At 42.4% G+C, this 18,996-nt stretch overlaps 2 protein-coding genes across 17 annotated transcripts in view; one reads left to right on the forward strand and one right to left on the reverse strand.

The window, feature by feature from the left end:
• Nucleotides 1-13,842, forward strand: part of NAXD (NAD(P)HX dehydratase) — a 53,181-nt gene extending 39,339 nt beyond the window's left edge. For 4 of the 5 annotated variants that reach the window (XM_075057499.1, XM_075057501.1, XM_075057500.1 and 1 more), the window contains 2 exons: nucleotides 8,817-8,937; nucleotides 11,551-13,842. In XM_075057499.1, the coding sequence (XP_074913600.1) occupies nucleotides 8,817-8,937; nucleotides 11,551-11,701 (272 nt within the window). In that variant the 3' untranslated portion in view covers nucleotides 11,702-13,842. Of the gene's footprint in view, nucleotides 1-3,018; nucleotides 3,137-8,816; nucleotides 8,938-11,550 lie in introns of all 5 variants that reach the window. The other variant, XR_012654410.1, reaches the window with a different exon arrangement.
• Nucleotides 13,843-14,880: 1,038 nt separating this feature from the next.
• Nucleotides 14,881-18,996, reverse strand: part of CARS2 (cysteinyl-tRNA synthetase 2, mitochondrial) — a 43,485-nt gene continuing 39,369 nt past the window's right edge. For 11 of the 12 annotated variants that reach the window (XM_075057503.1, XM_075057505.1, XM_075057502.1 and 8 more), the window contains 2 exons: nucleotides 18,042-18,302; nucleotides 14,881-15,042 (listed from right to left, as the gene is read on the reverse strand). In XM_075057503.1, coding sequence (XP_074913604.1) covers nucleotides 14,968-15,042; nucleotides 18,042-18,302 — 336 coding nt within the window. In that variant the 3' untranslated portion in view covers nucleotides 14,881-14,967. Of the gene's footprint in view, nucleotides 15,043-18,041; nucleotides 18,303-18,996 lie in introns of those variants that run through there. The other variant, XM_075057507.1, reaches the window with a different exon arrangement.

Below are 18,996 nucleotides of genomic sequence, written 5' to 3' on the forward strand. Positions count from 1 at the left end.
TGTGAATATTTTGTTCTGTTTTGTTTGCTTTCGGTCATAGTCCAGTGGTTGGACTATATAGTAATTGGTTGACTGTATTCCCCTGAAGATTTAAGGGGAGGGATGGCTGTCTTTGCGATCACTTTTAGATGATTTGTGTAAATTGATATTTTTAAAAGAGTGCAACTTAATTTATTTGCTGAAAAAAGTTGCTGATTTTATTTCTCATTTAATTGGCTATAACTTACGTTTTACATTATGCAGGTATTGAGAAATCAATTTTTTAAACTTTGTGAACTGTTTTAAAATCCTTAGTCACTACAAATATGCAGAATAATATTGTTGTTTCACCATGTATTGGTGTGTGTGAGAAACGAAGACATCTTGAGGTTCATGAGCTGCTCAGTTCCTTGATACCATCTGCCATGGGGCTGTAGATTAGCATGTATGTATATGACTTGTACATTAGCCCTGACAGTTTAAAAACAAAAAAAAATTAACTGTAGATTGCCATTACAACTTTTTAAAACAGTCACTTACTAACATGGTTAATGTATACTTAATAAAATTAGCTGCGTGTCTGATGCTTTTTATACTGATCGTTTACTGTGATCAGTATAAAATTAATTCATGAGTGCCTTCGTTGCATTTTGACTACATCGTCTTATTTCGCATACGTAACAAGCAGCAGCTCCACTCCTAATTACTTGAAATGCTAATCTCTGATAAATGTTTATGCCGCTTCAGAACCGTTTTGTATATACAGTCAATTTTTCATTATTGGGAGCCATGGGAGTCTTTTATAACAGAAAAACAGATGTAATATGACAACTAGTTTGTGCAGAGCCACCTTCCACATAGCCCCACTAGTGCAGATACTATAGCAGACTGTGAAGCAAGCTGGGATCTGGAAGCAATATAGTTACGCCTATGTGGTGAAGGACTTTGGTCATATAGCACCCAAGTTGCCCTGCATGAAGTCTGCTGTCATATTTGCACCCACAGCAGACTTGATTTGTAACCGTGGACAGTCAGGCCAGGCTTAAGGGAGGATGAACTCTGCCAGAGGATAAAATATCCTGGCTCCAGGATCTCTAGAGAGCTTTAGAGTACTGTAGTGTATCTTCTTTCTCTGTTTTTATGTCAACAGTGTTCCTTTTATGCAGGATTGTTGCTTTTTTAATGAATGTCAGGAAAACTGGGTGAGCGCTTTAGATTGAGCACATTACCTAGTATATCTCTGTTCTCCTTTTGAGCTGTTAGTCTTGAGAGAAGTGTACCCCCACCATTGCTGGAGAGAGGGGACACTCTGTCTCCATTGCCTCTTGTCATGCAGGATTCAAAAAAACAGGAAACAACTGAAACTCTTTCAATTTCAGTTTTGAATGTTCAGGTGTGGCACAAGTTTGGTGTATGTCTTGTGTGCTTTTGGGGCTTTTTGTTGTTTTTATTTTTTTTCCCACCTTGCTCTTTGTCTCTGTTGTGTTCTGATATTTTTTTTTTCTTCTTTTCTCTTAGTTAAGTGGCTTTTTGATTTGAAATAAAAACAGTTCTGTGCCTTTATAGCAGTTGTTTGACGTCCAGCTGTAGGCTGCTTTCTTGTTCTTACCTTGGTTCTATCACTGATGCTTTTTCTCTCCTGGATTACAGACATTACAGGCAGCATTGCTGAGCTGTAAGAAAGCAGTTGTCAGGTTTAATACAGGTTATAATGTCTGTTACAGACACTGTTTTTAGGGTTTGTATTGCTTGCAAGAAGGTTCCTGAGAATTTTGCAGAAACTATAGACTTCAGCTTCCTTTAACGAGAATGTTCTTTGGGTTTGGGAGTTATTCTCAGTCATTTTTTTAAAAGCTTCTCAAATGTAAAATTACATTGAGAAAGGAGATTCTACTGTCTGCTCTTTGCCACAACACAGAACATGTTGTCATGTCACTGACCTTGAATTCTCTCCCAGGTTTTTCGCTCTTAACTTCTTTTTCATCTGTCTGTTCTTTTGATCTGATGTCATTTTTTTTCAGCTAAGACAACATACATCATGATTCCAGTGTGAGGGAAATCCAGATCATTGGATCAGGCCAATGTCTTCTGAGCACAATCAAATATTATGAAAAGATCTGTGTATTCCTCTTGCCTTTTATTTTTCATGTCATCATCCGTTTGTAGTTCTTAAGCCGTACCTATTTTCAGGCATTTCCTGCTTGAGCTTATGTGCTTAGCTGTAGTTTCCATATATCACTTTCAAACTTTCTCCTTTGGGAATATCCTGCATGCGCGCTTTCTGGAAAAAAAAAAAAAAAAAACCCAAGAAAAAAACAAGTAAGTCTCAATGCTCTCCAGGAAGACCAGAAATTGCAAACTTAACTATGTAGCTTTAGTGTTCTGTGCTTGGCTGTTGTGGAAGAAAGGCTTTTTGAGGATGCTGAATTTTGCAGCAGGGAAGACTGGCTTGGTGAATATAGCTTAGAGTGATTGTAGCGATTATTTTCACAGTACTTTTATTCATGAGTCTATAGGAAATTCAGTAGACAGTTTACTTCTAGTTGAAAACAAAAAAGATTATCAGGTGATTTGATAGTGAACTGGAAGTACAGGTGTTGGTGAAGGATTACTGTCAGCAGATAGCTCTGTAATCTAAGCAGACAGGCACAGTAAACTGATTGGAAGCTGAAGCTTAATAAATTCAGATTAAAAGTAAGGCAGATTTTGTTAACAGACAAAGAAATTAGCTATGACAATAACATACCTAAAACTTTGATAGCTTGCCAAACTGTGAAGTGTCAGGACACCTCTGAGGTTTGTTTTTACAGATCAGATTAGGTGATACAGGTGCTTCCTTATGGCCTTAAAATCAGTACTGAATCACATACATAGCCTCTGTGAAATCAGTAGCAGTCCTCCACTATAAAGGAGGTTTTCCTAAAATTTGTCTCCATTTCAGTTAGGAGCTGCCAACTGCCCTGTAAACGTAATCACCAAGATTTTAAATTAAGTTTTATATACTCTTTTTCTCTTTCCTTTTGCAATTTCACATTATAGCTTGGTCTACAGTTGTTGATTCCCTGCTACAAAGATGAGCTTCACCATGCTCTTGGTAGGTGATATCAGTGCCATCACTGACCAGGGTAGGAATGAGTACTCAGCCTGTGGGTACAAGGTAAGTCAGCTTTTATTCACTATGGCACAGCTCTCTAAGGTTTTCTTTTTATTATTCTTTGGAGAACTGGTCAATTATAAAGTGTGGTTATACCAGTCTTAGTACCTAACATGTTTAAAATTTGGTTAGGTCCTTGCAGTAGGGGATTTGGATTTTTGTTTTTAAATGTTATAACAAGCTTTTCTGTATTTTCCCCAGCACCTGTGTTTGTTCTCTCCTCCTTTCCAAAAGGCAGACTTTATGGGTAACCAGCCTTCTTCTGCCTGTGACTACTTTTACCTGGAGCCAGTAGCCAAACATAGTTTATCTCCAGTTGCCCAGCTGCGGCTATGGTCAAGAGAAGCAAAAAAGCATGTGGAGGGGGATTACTGAGTACTGAATATGGGGTGAAAGGCCAACTTTTGCCATACATCCCCAAGCAGTACTTCTCATTTCTGCCATTCATTGCCTATACAGCTGAAAAGGAAGCTATTCAGTCCTTGTCAGTCCCTGGCTGACTCAGCTAAAAGCTCTTACAGTGTCCAGCTGCCCAGCAAATTTTGCTTAGATTTTTAACTGAGAGGCAGCACCATCATCTCCGCTCCTGCTTCTGCAGAGTGAGCAGAACAGGGAGGTGATCGTTCCCGTCCGTTGTGCCGCTGTGGTCTCCATTGCCCTCACAGCCCAGCCTGCTGTCTCCCAGACACTGCTCACTTGTCATCGCATCTGTCCCCTGGCTCCTGCACCTATCCAAGAAAAGTAATGTAAAATTTGGATCATTTTCTTTTAACTTATATTGCCTGGTGTCTCACACTCAAGGACCTATCTAAGTTTTAAAAGTGTGCTTAGGGAATATAAAAGTATAAGCACCCTTTATATAAAAGCCAACTTACATTTTCCACATCAGTTGAGTGATTTCTTCAGCCAAAGTCATTAATCTTGGTTTCCCTGTCTGTGTGCACTCTGGGACATGTTTTTGGGAGTCCACAATCTCCAGCTATGTGCTTTTGTGAACTAACTTGCAAAAGGAAAAAGATAAATTTCTTACTTGTACTAAGTAACTGCCAGGTCAGAGATGTATATTGGTAGAAGATGCTACTCAAGATCTGATAATGGTCTAAACCTGAATCTTGCATTTGATGGAGCAAAATGGTCCTTGATAGCTACATTATTATGCATAGAAAATGGAAATCTTGAGCCTTTTAATTAAAAAGAGAGTATTTATTGTTCTGTGGGGTAGCTGATGTTAGCTGATCCAGTCCTGTTGGATCGTATCAGAAGTCAGAATGGTCATACATTTCATACATGGATTCCTGAGAACATTAGGATATGTGTAATACTCCTGCTCTGTAAGAGGAATATAAGTGCAAAGAACTTGTTCAGGACGTCCGAGATTCAAGAATTAAATTTTAATCTCCGGGCTGTCTTCTGGTCTGCAGTCTCAGTAAATGTGGTGTTTCACAGAGGCTCTTTAGCCTTCTTTATCATCATCAGTATTACGTGTTTAGCCTTAAATAGCTATCCCATATTTCACATTCTGTGTTCTAAATACAAACATAAAAAAATTAATCCCTGGGGTTGGGTTGGGGTTTTTTGCTACTGGGTGAACATTGTGAATCAAGAACATGCAGACATGCATTACTTTTTATACTACATGGGCCTTTGGTTTTCTAACTGTAATGTGTTTAGGAGCAAGTGTTGTAAGTAGGGCTGGCTGTGTTCAGCCATATCGAAATTCCTGCTTCCCGGTTAACTCGTAGTGCTTGATCTCAGCAAAACTACTAAATTCTATTTTTTTTTCTTCAAAGAGAGGACAGCTATTTTCAGTTACATAACAGCCTGGGTTTTTTAATTAAGCGTACAATACCCATAAATGGGTCATTCTTCAGGGCTTTGATCTGCCAGCACAGTTCGGGGTGGGAGTCCTTTCAGCTTAAAACTTGCTGGCAGTGGTATAGTTAAGTGTGACACCATGGTCTGAATGCTTCCCCAAATGCTACTGTTTATCTTACCTTCAAGGAGTGCTGAAAAGGGAGTGATGGTAACTTATTTTATGGCCTGAAATACATTAAACCTAGAGCTACTAAATGACTTGGCCATAGTTACCCAGGAAGTCTGGAGCAGAATTTTGAGTTGTATGGAGCCTAAAATTCTTTGATCTCTGCTTTCCAATATTCTGTCAGTATGACAGCCTTCATTTTTTTTGTTTCTGTTGCTCTCATATTTCAGTACCAGTTGTTTCCATGGACTTAGGTAAGCAAGAAATCCAGGTGACTATGTGTAAGGGACGTGTTGTATTAGCTGCGTACAGCTCTGGCAATATTTATGTGCTGTTCAATTGCTGAGATTATGTTGAAACTGTTGAACAGGGCTGTGGTTGTTTTGACTCTAGCAGGGGCTGTGATTGTTTTGACTCTAGCAGATCTCCTTGCCATACTTGGTTGAGCGATTTCTTCAGTGATGACATTTTTATTTCATCTAGCCTTTTCTTATGATAGTATATGTACGCTCCATGGGTAAGTGCTGGGGAGCTGGGAAAGTTACTTAACATAAATCAGTTTTTATTAAAAGTCTCCTATTAATTATACTGAGGTGGGGTCTTTTTGATTCATCACCCTGTGAAATAATGACATCAGATTTGGTTGCCCAGGCCTATTAAAAACCAAAACAAGACACCCTGCCCCAAGAGCCAATTTGACCGGCACTGGTTGTGTGTTTCTGTCTCTTAAGGTCTGTCAGTTAAACTACAGATGAACCTCTCCATTATTTTGATTGGGACTGGTGTCACACTAATTGACCTTAAGTGGCCTTTCAACATTGACATGTTGCGGTGATTTCAGTCTTTGCAGTTTCCCTGTTGTCCAGCATCCAGTCGTCTTGGTCTCTTCAGCTATTCCAAGTACCACATTTTCTAGGCTTTCCCATGTACATGTTCATCCCTAGTTGAATGTGGTATAGCCTCACTGAGCAATGGACCAAAGAACACTTCATCCTCATGTAAATATATCGTTCTGCATCTCTCCAGGGATTAGAGCTGCCCACCTTCTCAGCATCATCGCTGACTATTCAGTCATGTCCATCTAATCGATGTCTTGTAACGTTGCCACCGGTTGTCACTGCTCAGTGCGGCGTATAAGGGCGTCACCCCCGTGGTCCTTAAAGAACTGCTTGAGCTGTCTTCACAGCAGGTCACAGACATTTAGGGGGGGATGTTGGACTGGGGGAGTGGGAAGACAGCAGTTTTATCTTTGTTGTTCTAGGAGAAGGCTGGGAAAAACATCAGGAAGACTTTGTCCTTTGCGGATTTGGCAGTCTGCCGGTTTGCCTTGATGGTAGTGTGGGATTCCTTCTTTGATTTTAAAAGCTCTTAACAGTGGCTGTAGTTCAGAGGAGTTTTTCATTCCTTTTCCCGTTGCCTGTTGTAATGTTCATCATCCTTTTATTCTGAGATGTTCTTTGAGGAACTGAGCCTCTGCGCAAGAATTGCCCAAGCATTATACCTTTCCCCCCTCATTTAAGTGAATTTCCTGTAGTTCTGCTTCTTTGAAGGTATTGCGTGCATTTGTTTTCCAGCATCTCTGTGCAGAGCACAAAGATCTGCTTTTGTTGTTGCCTGTGAGGTAGTCTGCGTGTATTTGAGACTTACTTTTTAAAAAACCACAAACAAAAGACCACTTCTTTTTTTTTTTTTTTTTTTGTAGCAGGATATTATAATTGGCCTAGTTCGAGGAGATCTTGCTTTCCTGTACAGCTCAAAACTGACTAGAAGGTTGTGGGGCTACAGAATAGTGGCAGATGGTGACATACAGCTAATAAGCAGGGGCTTGTGCTCAGCTGTCAGTCAGAAGGCCCCAAAGCTTTTGAACAGAGGATTTCCATCCTGCCTCCTGCCAGGAGTTCAAGCCCTCAAAGTGAAAATCCTGTGAGATACCGTCTTCAAAGTAGCAGAATTAGAGGTGATTTCTCCAAAGCACTGTATTTAAAAAAAAAAAAAAAAAAAAAAACAACAAAACACAAAAAACCAACCACGCCACCTAAAAGGCCATACCTTCTTCAAATAGCTAACTCAGAAGAGCATTACACTTGTGAAATTTGACATTAACTACTGCTCACTGAGAAACACATCCAGAATCTTAATTTGGGGGGGAAGGGGGAGGGGAGAAGAGTGATTGGGAGAATTAACTGCTGGCAGTGCTGCAGCGGTGTCTGCTGTGTTCCCGGTGACTAATGAATCTTTGCTCTCTCAGTGGCAGCAAAAACGCACAACTGCCTGGCCTCAGGAGCCCAGCAATTACTGCTGGAAGAATCAGTAGGAAATGGAAGTGAAGTACAATTCTTTGCTGCACCGAGTAACAAAAAGCAGAAATGAACTATGCTAATGAACTGCAAAGGGTTTACTTGCATTAAGTAGATTTTTACCTCTTGCTATTTAAGAAGATTTACCTGCAAGTCCTTCAATTTTGTGCATTTTTTCCCCATTATTTTGTAAGAGGAAAAATTCCTTCTAAAATATGGACAGTACTCCCTCTAAAACACCTGGGCTGCTCTGTTTGTGCACCTTGGAGAAACCCAGCCCAGGTGACTTGAGAAAATTGAGGTAAGAGCTGTTGTCCAAGCAATGTCTTGCTTTATACTTTGCTTGTGTACTTGGCGTGCTCAGGAGTGCAGGAACGACGGTGTGCATGGTCCTGAGCCTGAGTAGCTCCACAGTAGCTGACTGGAGGTGCTCAGGATCACTGCTTGGCCACCAATGATTCTCCAGCTCTTCTGTTCTCCTAGGAGAGGAAAATAAATTTTTCCTGGGTTTGTTTTTTTTTTTTGGAGCCAAGCAAGAAGAAAAGCTAAGGGTAGATACATACCCACAAGAGAGTTTGGAGGAGGGTAGCAGAATTGATGCTGTTTTCTTTTCGTGTGCTTTATGTATCCTTCAGGCTTCCTGCTTGGGCTTGTTGAGACTGGGGAACAAAGGAGTTAAATTTAGTGAAACTGTTTGCATGTTCTTCATAGTTACAGCTCCACAAAGAGATCAGTTTGACCAAGGTCCTTTGTAGATTTAAAATAGAAATGTAACATCTGATATTCTGACAGAGCCTAGCCACAGTGACACCGCTGACAGAAACTTACACAGATGCTGAGGACACCGTTGCTTGGCAGAAAGAGTTCTCTCTTGTGTGTGGTTTTTACAAAACCTAAGGCTGTTTTCAGTAAAATACCTTTCTGATGGGCATAGCAGAAGATTTGAGACTTTAGTTCTATTCTGCATTTGCTCTTTGTAAAACATCTTGGTTTATATTTGAAAACTCTGAAGGTCAGAGACTCTGGAGAGTTGTGTTTGTGCAATGGCTTTGTGGAGGGACCTGGTCCAGTTTGGGGCAGTTGCTCATCACAGCAGCATCAATTCATGTGAATCACTAAACTCGTTAGTGACTGAATCTTCTGTGCAGGCTGAGTGAAGTGGAGAAAGTGTATACATTGTGCGGTGTTATTTGTAAAAGATTGAAAAGTAATTAAAGTATTTTTAAAATGTTAATGCAATTTTTTTTTTTTAAGAATAGTGTATTTCAGCACATGCTGCTGCCTGTGATTAATCTCAGCTGTTAATCGCTGTGTGCCTCAGAGGTTAACCCTCACAGCTATGTGATACCATTGTAAGTAGAAGAAAAAATGCACATGACTTTGTTTTTGGTTTGTCTGTTCATAGTACTTGTATGCAGTCACGAAGGAAGCAGCCGGAGATGTGGTGGACAGGGGGATCTCCTTTCTGGTTCTCTTGGAGTCTTAGCGCACTGGGCATTTCTTGCTGGAGCAGAAAAAACAAATGGGTATGAATATTAATTAATAACTTCTTCATTCTTGTGAGTCTGTGTTCTCCTATGGCAACTGTTGTAGAGCTGCTGTAGAAATTTCCAAATGAAATTGGAGTCATTGGGACTAAGGTATTCATGTACTTCTGAAAAATTTAAGGGTGTTCTAGAGCAGTCTATATAATAGTTACAATTTTAATAAGACAAACTCTTCAGTAATCTAACAGCTCCCAAGTTTGAGGCAGAAGAAGAGTGTGAACCTGGATCAATTCCCAAGGACATATATGTATGGGTTATGTGTTTTCAAAACAGTTGAATGTAGGCAGAAAGTATGAAGAATAAATAAGTGGTAGTCACTGGCAGTAACATCTTTATAATTCAAAAACTGTGTCATTTAGCTTTGTTTTTCTAATTTGGTGAATCCTCTTGCACTGTACTGAAGTATTTTGGTGAGGCAGGTAAGTTGAAACTTGGAAATAAAATACAGTCTCAAAGAGGGTAACCATTTTAAGGCCAAATGGCAGTCCACTTTGGTCGAACATAAAGCAGCCATGCAGCTGCAGCTGGCTGTTGGCTCTTTTGTTAAATTATGTCAATTCCTGTTTGACTAGTTGGTCCATATGGTCATGTAGTCTTTCTGTGAAAGTAGCTGCTTTAAATAAAGTTGAAAGGAACCCTGACACAAGCAGTTAGGGAATAACAGTCCCTCTTCCCAATAAGTAATGGGCTATTGGAGCTTGAGGGGTGGAGATCTTTTGTAGTTTTTTGGCTGCTACATGCAGATGCACACAGTTAGATGTCCATGGGAGTTGACTAGTCTGTGCTTGCATTACTGTGAGACCGCGGCACTAGGTCCCCAAGGGACCAGTTGAACCAGACTTTAAAATTCTGGAATCTAACATACCCAGAATGAAAAATGAAACCAGGATTGTTTGTGTATCTGAAGTTGCAGCTGCCATTAAAGGAGGAATTTTGTTTTCCTTCATTAAAAGGGTGACTTCATTTTTGCATGGTGTACAACAGATCAGTATTAAATTGTTGGAGAGATGAGCAAACACAGCATGTGTTCTCCAGGCTCTCCTGACTTGGGCTCCTGCGGCTTTTCCAAACAGCTCACTGAGAAACTATTTTATAGATGAAGGAAAAGTGGGAGAGTATAACTGGCATCAGCAATACATTGTGTCTCCTGTGGTGGTGTTAAGGTGACCCTTCTCAAACACCTGCTGTACCAATCCTGTTTATCGCATGCGTTTCAGGAAAGCAGGAACTTTTTGGGTTCCGTGAATCAGGGCATCAGCTTGTAGACTGCACTGCAGGCAGTCCAGCCAGTCCTTCCACGCTTGTGCCTGGCTCTGTTGTTTCAAAACAGGTCTGTGCAGAGCAGGATTTTGAAACACCGATCGCACTGGCTTTCAGGGGTGCTAATGGTATAGTAGGTAGGATTTTCCTGTTAAGTAGACAGGATGCTAAGGTGATGTCTGTGGAGCATGGTGTGTATCAAACTGGTTATGCAGTAATCTTAGAAATAGGTGTGTTGGCTGTCTCGAGCCCAGACGCCTGTGCTACAGCTCTTTTTTTCAGAGCAGTATTTGGGCGTCCAGGATGGACTCTCAAGGTGGCTTAAATACTCACTCCTGCACCTTGATGAGTGTATGAAGTTGCTGTTCTCAAGGAAAAGGTACTCAAAGCTGCCCTGGCAACACCCAGTTGTAAACTCACGTTCTGCTTTGCCTGTGTTTTGTATCGTGATCCTTCACAAAACCCTTGCTTGGCACAGGAGTCGGTCGGTCCTTAGTGACTTCCAGGCAGCTACGTCCCAGCCTGGCTGAGCTTTGTGAGGTTTTTAACCAGCCAGCAACTGGAGCCCAGGGCTGGCTGCCGAATTACTCCGCAGATGTTTTTCCTCTGCTCTGGGGCTGTAAGGCAGTGGAAGCAGCTCCCGTGGCCCAGCCTGCAAGAAGGCGTTCTGGAGGCGGCAGGGCTGTGCTGCCTTCTCCCAGGGGTGTTCAGGACCGGGGCTGGGTGCGCTGCGCTCTCTCGGGCAGTTCATAAGCGTGTAGGGGGCATTAAGAGAGCGCGCCTTAATTTCTGTTGAGGTCTGCAGTTGTCACTGCGCTCCTTTTAAGCTGATCTAACGAAGACCCCACAGCAGTGACTACGGCCCTGTTAAAAATCATCTCTTGTCCGCATCCCCGCGTCCTTCCCCCACCCCCTGCAATACAAAACTAAACAGTTGCCCAGCGAGTGGGGAGGAAAGGGAGTTAAAAGGCTGCCAGGTGAGACTTCAGTCTTCCTCTGAAGGAAAGGATGAAGTTTCACGTTGTTAAAACTAGACGCGGAACACCTTCTTGCCCACTTCAAGCATGTTTTCCTTTTGCATCCTTTGGCCCTGGTGGCGTTTCTCGCTCCGTCACATGGTGTGCCATGGGAAGGGAAGTATTTGTTAAAAATACTCAGCCAAAGGTGCTCTGCAGTGCAAGAGTCTGAGAAACACAGGTATTTGCTTAAGAGGCCTTCCCAACAATGCTGACAAACATTTATGGGCACAAAGATTATGTCCACCCCCTTATGAATTACACAAGAGTGTTCAGATTTTGTTTGTAACATGGGTTTCTTTTTTTTTCTGTTTAGTCAAAATCCCTTTCTAGTGGCTGCATTTGGAGCTTGCTCTCTTACGCGGCAGTCTAACCACCAAGCCTTTCAAAAATTCGGACGTTCAATGACTGCCTCTGACATGGTTTCAGAAGTTGGAACAGCTTTTAACAAACTTTTTGAAACCTGAAGCCAAAGCAGCAGAGAAGAAGAAAAGGAAGAACAATGACTGCAAGAGTAATTACATTTACCGTAGAATTTACATAAGTAATGCACCCTTTCAAGTGCTGTAGCAGCATTGGTATGCTAGGTAGATTTTTTTTATTTTTAAGAATAGAAAAATATGATTAATGTAGATATTTTTTAAGAGTTTGGAATACAAAAATGTTTTGGCTGAAATAAGCTGTAGTTGCAGATCTGTTATAATATAATAAAACTAAACTGAAAGTATTCCTCTGTTCTTTTTGATAGTTATTGAGCAATAACTAAAGTGTGAAGAGCAAAAAAAAAAAAAATGCACTTGATACTTAGATAAAATTCTTCCACCAGCTCAACTGAATTTCTTGGATTGCACCAAGGTTGTCATGTTTTCATTCTTAGACCCTCTGTCTAGAATTAGCTATTGCACTTCATTTTTTGCCATGCTAGTATATTAAGAAGCAAACAGTAAGCCTCTTTGGAAAGGGAATGCATGAGAGTTGCTGTAGATTTTGAATGTAATTAGTTGCCTTTTCCCATTCCTGGTCCCAGAGGCAGCGTTCATGTCGACAAGAGACCCCTTCCTGCAGCGTCTTGTTTTTTTTTAAAAGGTTCCCCCATCGGAGGATAAGGATATACTGTAGGTATCTTAGCATTAAACAGTAATTATGCTTACCTGAAAAAAAATTCTTTTCTATTCCTTTAGCTGGCCTTGACTCATCAAGAACTCGGTATGATGAACTTTGTGAAATTACCATTTGGAGAGGTACTAGGCGGGGTAAGAAACTTAGCGATACCGCACTGAGCTGGTCAAACTCTCAGTGATCGTGGAAGTGTGAAGTGCTTTTAAAACTCAGATTGCCTGCTGAGTTAGAGCTTGAGAAGCTCAGCGTACAGATGCATAGGTGGGTAGCTGTTAACCAGCAGGGACAGGAATCAAAGGCACAAGAGGCAGCCAGCGGCACGAACCTGTACCCTCTTGGTGTTGCGCAGGCAGCCAGCCGTACGCTGCGAGGCAGAGGCAGGAACAGAAGAAGGGTGGCCGGTGTTGGAGCGCAGCACTGGGCTTTGGGGGCTTTTTGCTCGATCCTTAGCAAGACAGACGGGACTTGTGCTGCTGGGGCCATACCGATCTGGCTCGCTGGCAGGGCAGATGAGTGCTGGGTACAAAGGGGAAGGTGCGTGGCGTTTTGCACAGCATCATTTCTTACATTTTTGGGAATTCAGTCAAAGCTTGTAGGGCTTGAACCAAGATGGAGAGGGGGCAGGTTCATGCAAAGTACATTTAAGTGGGTACTACCCTTAAACCTACCATCTAGCTTCAAGCGTATATAGTCAGGAAAGCGCAGGAACAAGCAGTTATTGCAGTAGGTGTTCTGTGTTCATTGCAGCCACTCTTCTCCAGTGATCTAGCTCTAGATTGGAATATGGTGTCACCCATACTAGTCCGACTGCCTTCTTGTACCTTGCGATAGCTGCCCACAGAAAGCACCTGGAATCAGAAAGGCTGCTCCGAGAATTTCCCTTCAGCCCTTATAGTTGAGATTTCTGGATGCACTGTGACTACTACCTCACCCCAATGCCTTTTTTTTTTTTTTTTCCTCCCCCCTCCCTTAAACCAGTTACCTATTTTTAAAATAGGTTTTTAAATGTTTGCTCATTTTGGTCTATGAGGGTTCACAGACTTTTTAGATTAGAGCAATGTCTACTCATAAGAGATGGGGTTTTGGTGTTTAATTTAAGCAGTTTTGTAAACTGTCTACATCTTTGGGGAAACTAAGCTACTATTGTTTTTCCCCCTAAAACTAGTTGAGAAGCCTGACTGCTTTTAAATAAAATCAGAAAGTTAAAACTGATTTTAAAACAGCTACTCAATTTCCTTTAAAATAAGCAATTTTTTTTTGTATTTAGAACATCAGTGATATTATAATTACATGGCATTTGTAGGCGAAGTCAATCAATTCACAGAGCTCAGTACAGATTTCAACCTGCCATGTTGTTGGTTTTAAATCTACACCTAAGAAGTTGTAACTAACTCTGTTATTCACTAATGTATACAAATTGTTACAATTTTTAAACATTCTGGAAATGTAGCAGTTTCTTTTGGTAGGAAATAAAAATAATAGAAAATTACTTGTGTGTACTTTGTTTGGTGTGTTCAGATCACATTTCCCTCAGAAGCTGAGCTGACTGTTCCCATTTGTTCTAGTTTACTAGAGCCATACAGCAAATTTTAAATACCAACAGTGTCAAATAAGCATCTGCCCAAGTGCTAATGAAGACTCCCCCCCCCCATCTTCTCTAGGGGTCTGATAACCAGAAGTGGAGCAGAAAAACAGCTACACGTTTTATTCTCAACACTATGAAGGCAAGCCTTTATCCTTTTGAACAGATCACTTCTGTGAATTGTATTTTCAAATTAAATTCCTTATAAGATGAGCCCATGTTCTTATTTCTAGCTTTTCATAAATTTTGATTTAAAGAATGGGCAGCGGCAGGTAAGTACAAGCCCCATGTAACCTCAGCCACTAGAGCCCAAGTCCCTGCACGCGTGCAGCAGGCCACTGCATCTGCTGCAGCCACACCATCCAGGGGATTTTTTTTTTTAATGCAAACATAGCAAAAGAGAAGAGGTAATGGAACAGGTAATAACCAAATATCTGATTTTCTCTTCCCAATGCTGTTAGAGAGATCCAAGCACATTGCAGACCTAGTGCCAGGGAAATCTCAGTGTATTTTGTGCAAAAGCAAACTGAAAAGGTGCCAAGCCTTACAGATAACTGGATACCATCATATTACCATTAAAGATTTCACAGGACCAAACCAGGAACACTGCAATGAGGAAATACTCCAAGGCTAAAAGTGTCACCTCTTCCCATGTCCAAGAGAAACACAACTGTTCAAACCAGTGGGCATAAAACTTGAGTGTTTTCACCCTCAAAGACAGGCCTAAGTTCTTGCCTTGGTCTTCACTACATTTTAATTCTCAGTGCCCGCTCAGCAAAACGGGGCACAAGCGCAGATCACGTAGCAACTGGGGCTGGGGTATTTCCTGCATTAGACTAGACCGAGGCTGCTTCTGCCCTGCCGTCCTGTACTTCAGATGCTCCTTTGTTTATTTACCTAGTAGTAGTGCCAACAGTTTTGCTCAGATCATGTCTTTGCTAGCCCTTCTGTTCCAAAGATTTTATTTGGAAAGCATTAATATTTACAACTGTTGCCAAAGCAGTCAAAATAAAAAAGTCCAGGGATGAAGTTTCAGCTTTTTTTCTTGGTCTGCTGCCCCACTTGCCCTCCTTCCTCGATTTCCCAGGTTGAAACAGCAGCTCTGTCCTGTAAGAAGAAGGAATTGGGTCAGTCCCAGCAGTTGGATCACACAGGTATCATACACACGGAGGTATCTGCAGGATTTTAACCAAGCCTCATCTAGCAAAGCTCTTGATCCAGTTAGGTAAAAGAGGTGGCGGTACCACCTCACAGGAGTGCCGTTGTTACTAATAATGCTGAAAGAAGTCATAAAACAAACCCAGACAATTCTTCCCAGTTGAGAAGGGAAAAAAACCCCACAGTACAAATGTCACCTTTTCAATGTGTGCTGCTGCAGCAGTGTGTCATCTCTCTCATAGGAGTAACTTCTGTTAAATTCAGGCAATCACATTATCATGTTTAAATGGCTCATGTACATGGAAAACAGGCCTTCTTACGGCCAGTGCATGAGAAGGTATTGCCTAACATGGGTATCTCCTCAATTTTAGGATAGCAGCCTGTTGCTGTATCTGTAATGCAATACTTGTCATATTTTTGAAAGAATATTACAGTCTAACCAAGCATTTCTGACTGTCAAGATGTAGCTGTTGGACTGCAATTGTTGAAAATAAAAGTTATTCTGGACATTGAAACATGATGATGTTAGATGAGCTCTGACTCATGAGGGAGGCTGGAATACAATGCAGAATTTTCTTTACGTGAAAGCAAAAACTGGTTTTGATGTGTAAATACCTAATTACTACATTTCACTTGGTAGCGCAGATCAGCTTGCCTTTGGAGCACACTATGGCAACATGAAAAGACTGGTGGATATTGTCATCTGTTTGTTGCAAGTTCTGTAACTTCAGACAAACAGAACATTGTCTGCGTTGAACAGCATCAGAGAAGAAACCAGTGCACAGAAATCACAAAAAACTTTACAACCTAAAGGAGATATTACCCTTTCTACAAAACTGGTTTTTAAGGGAATTAAGTTACTAGCATTCTCTAAGTTGCTGCTCACACCCTACAGCAGCCAACCCCTCCCTGCTGGCCCCAGACCAGGGGTTCCTAGTCTGTACTGGGCAGAGATGGGGCTGGTCCGCTTCCTCCGTTCTGCCGCTTTTCCTCCTGCCCATGAATTCGAGAAGTTGCTGCTGACTTCAGCCGCACGCGACAGAGGGCATGCACATTACCAGACACATTACTGCCTGCATATCGTGGGGCTCATAAAAGTTTCACGGAAATCAGAGGCTGGGTGGAAAAGAGAAATTCAAATTACTTCTGCAAGAATTTCCTAGGCAAGCAGGACCCAGCTGCTAGGTGCCGTGTTACCGTGGCATTTTTGGCAAGAGCTGGCCTAGGGCGGCCAACCAGCCCAGCTGAGCAGCCTCACGCTGGGCACGAGGGTGGCGAGAGCCCTGCTTTGGGTAGAGCCACGTCCCGTCGCACGTGTGCTCCGGTGAGCCTGCGTGAGGAACTGCTGAGCTGCATCGATCCGTTCGCAGGACTCTTCTGGGATTCGCAAAGGCGAGATCTGGGCAACCGTCACAGCGCACTTTTGGATGCTTCCACAGTATCAGCAAAAAAAGCAGGAGTTCAGCTTTGGACGCGTGCTGTGTGTGGTCATACGTGCACATATGCTTTGTCTTCAGGAGCAAACTATTCTGGGACAGGCAGGAGACAGATTATGACGAACTTCGGATTACTAAAAAAAAAACTGAAATAAATGGAATGGGCTGAGTCGCAGCTAAGGCCAATTTCTAGGTTATTAAATGTCCATAAATCCCTTTAAAGACAAAGCAAAACAAATCTTCAGAAGGGTGGAGGTGGGGCTGTGGCCATTTTGCCAAATAGATCAAAAGGGAGTTTTCTTCTCCAAGACTTAGTCTCAGTGCAGTTGTTTGGATTTGCAAGCTGTCTTGACAGTAAGTGCAGCAAGGATTTAGCTATGTACAAACAAGTTAAGGAAGCAGATGTTCCAACTTCCCACAGCCTTCCTTTGCTTTCACAGCTGTAGCTCGCCACCACTGCGCTTTGGCCCTCACCCCCGTTTGGATCGTCAGCACACTTGCTTTCTTCCGAGACCGTGAGACAGCTGACCACAGTTCATATTTGCTTTTAACAGGTGTGCTGACAAATGACAACTCTCACATTCAGCAATTAAAGAGGATGTATGCTGTCACTCCCCAATGTCATTGTGCTTTATATCCTCCCGTTGGTAAAACAAGGCAAGGAGACTATGCAGGGCTCAGTTTCCAAGCGAGGGAAAAATGAGCAGCATGAACTGGAGGGAGAGAGAAAGACTCCGGAGAGAAAGTGGAGGATTATTCTGCATGTAAGGAGCAACACTGACCCAACAAGGGCTGGAGCAGAGGTGAGAAGGGCAGTGAAGCAAGAGGAACTGGAAGAAGCAGCACCCATTAAAGCACCTTGAAACCAGGAGACGACAAGTAAGCTAGTGAAGGGATTTCTCTCTTGAGCAAGAGAGACCACTGGGGTAATGGAAAAGGAAGAGAACGGCAGCATTAGATATAGGCTAAAAGTAGAAAGCAGGGTGGAGAGAGGGGTGGTACAGGAATTGGGCAAAGTACTTACAGCTCAGGAACAGTTGGGAATGGAGCTGCTGAAAACAAGAGGCTTTCTCGTGAGGACTTACCATTTTTAGGGGGGGAATGTGGGGAGGGTAGAGGGAAGGCATTACTTTCAGAAGTCATCTCCGTTTACTTTCCAGTTTCTCTGCAATCTTTTTAAAGATTGCACACATTACTCATACCTTTCCTTCTGGATTGAACTTGGGCAACTTAAAGATTTCTGAATATTGCAGGATTTTCAGTGGCTAAATATCACACCCTCAGTAACTGCAGAAGTAGCTACAGCTTGCACAGAGACACGAGGCTGAGGGGGAGCAGAAGAGAAGGCTAGCAGCACAACCAGGCAAAGGCTTAACATCAACCTCCTGCTATTGCAGTTGTACAGGGAGCAGGGCACAACACCAACAGCTGCTGAAGGGGCACAATGGGCAAAAATAAACACTGTCTTAAAAAATTACTAACGATCTCACAAAGAGGGTCACTGTCTTCTACCTTTATGTGGATTCCAAAGGCAGCAAGGTCTCCACGCAGACTGTCACAAGCCTCCAGGAGGGGTTTTCTCTCCCGTATTAACTGCTGCCTCTTTTCCTTCTGTTCCTGTTTCGCTCCTTCGGCTGCCACGGCACCCTCCATCGGCACAGCATCTGCTTCTTCAGGCAGAGCAAGCGCGTAATGACGGACCTTCGCGCGGAACCTTACAAGCTCGTCAATGACGTTAGAGAGCACAGCAGAGTTGTCTCCTCCCAGAGCCACCTAGAAATCAAACAGGTTGCTTTACAAACATCTGAGGATGATTTAAAAATCAACCCAATTCAGTAGCATACACTGGGGCCTCGTCACTTCTCTTGGTTGTGCATCTTCCATATATTGGTATGATTAAAACGTCACAAATCACATTAATGCTGGACAAAAAGTTACAGTGTCATCATACTTGGAAGTATTTCAGCGTATTCCTACACAGGAAAGCATCTATCTTGGAGCAGAGGGCTCTCACATGAACATAACATGCTGCATAACCCAACTGTGGAACTCATTGCCATCCCTGTTTCTCATTAGAGGCAAACTCCTAAGGGGGAGGAACAGGACAAACCTCCAACGAAAAAGAAAAGGCCTTTGCGGTATTTTATCACTAAGACGGAAGAGAGGGAGCAGACAACAGAGCAGTGAAATGTAAAGCACACGAAGGCCGAGGGGCGAAATTGCTGGCAGCGACACTCGACTGGGAGCAGAAGAGCAGCTGAGTAATTAAAGCCAGAGGGGGCCATATTTAAACACCGAACAGCAGGATGGAAATGAAAGGGAGTAGTTTCAGAGGTCACTGGCTAAAGCAAACAAACAAAGAGGAGGAGAAGGAGGCGACAGGGAAGCTATCAAAGATAAGAGTGTGAGATGCTCAATGCTCTCCACAATCACAGAAAGCAGCAAATTCCCCAAACTTTCAAGATAT

Source organism: Buteo buteo, chromosome 25 (assembly GCF_964188355.1).
Source record: "Buteo buteo chromosome 25, bButBut1.hap1.1, whole genome shotgun sequence".
NCBI classification, from domain to species: Eukaryota; Metazoa; Chordata; class Aves; order Accipitriformes; family Accipitridae; genus Buteo; species Buteo buteo.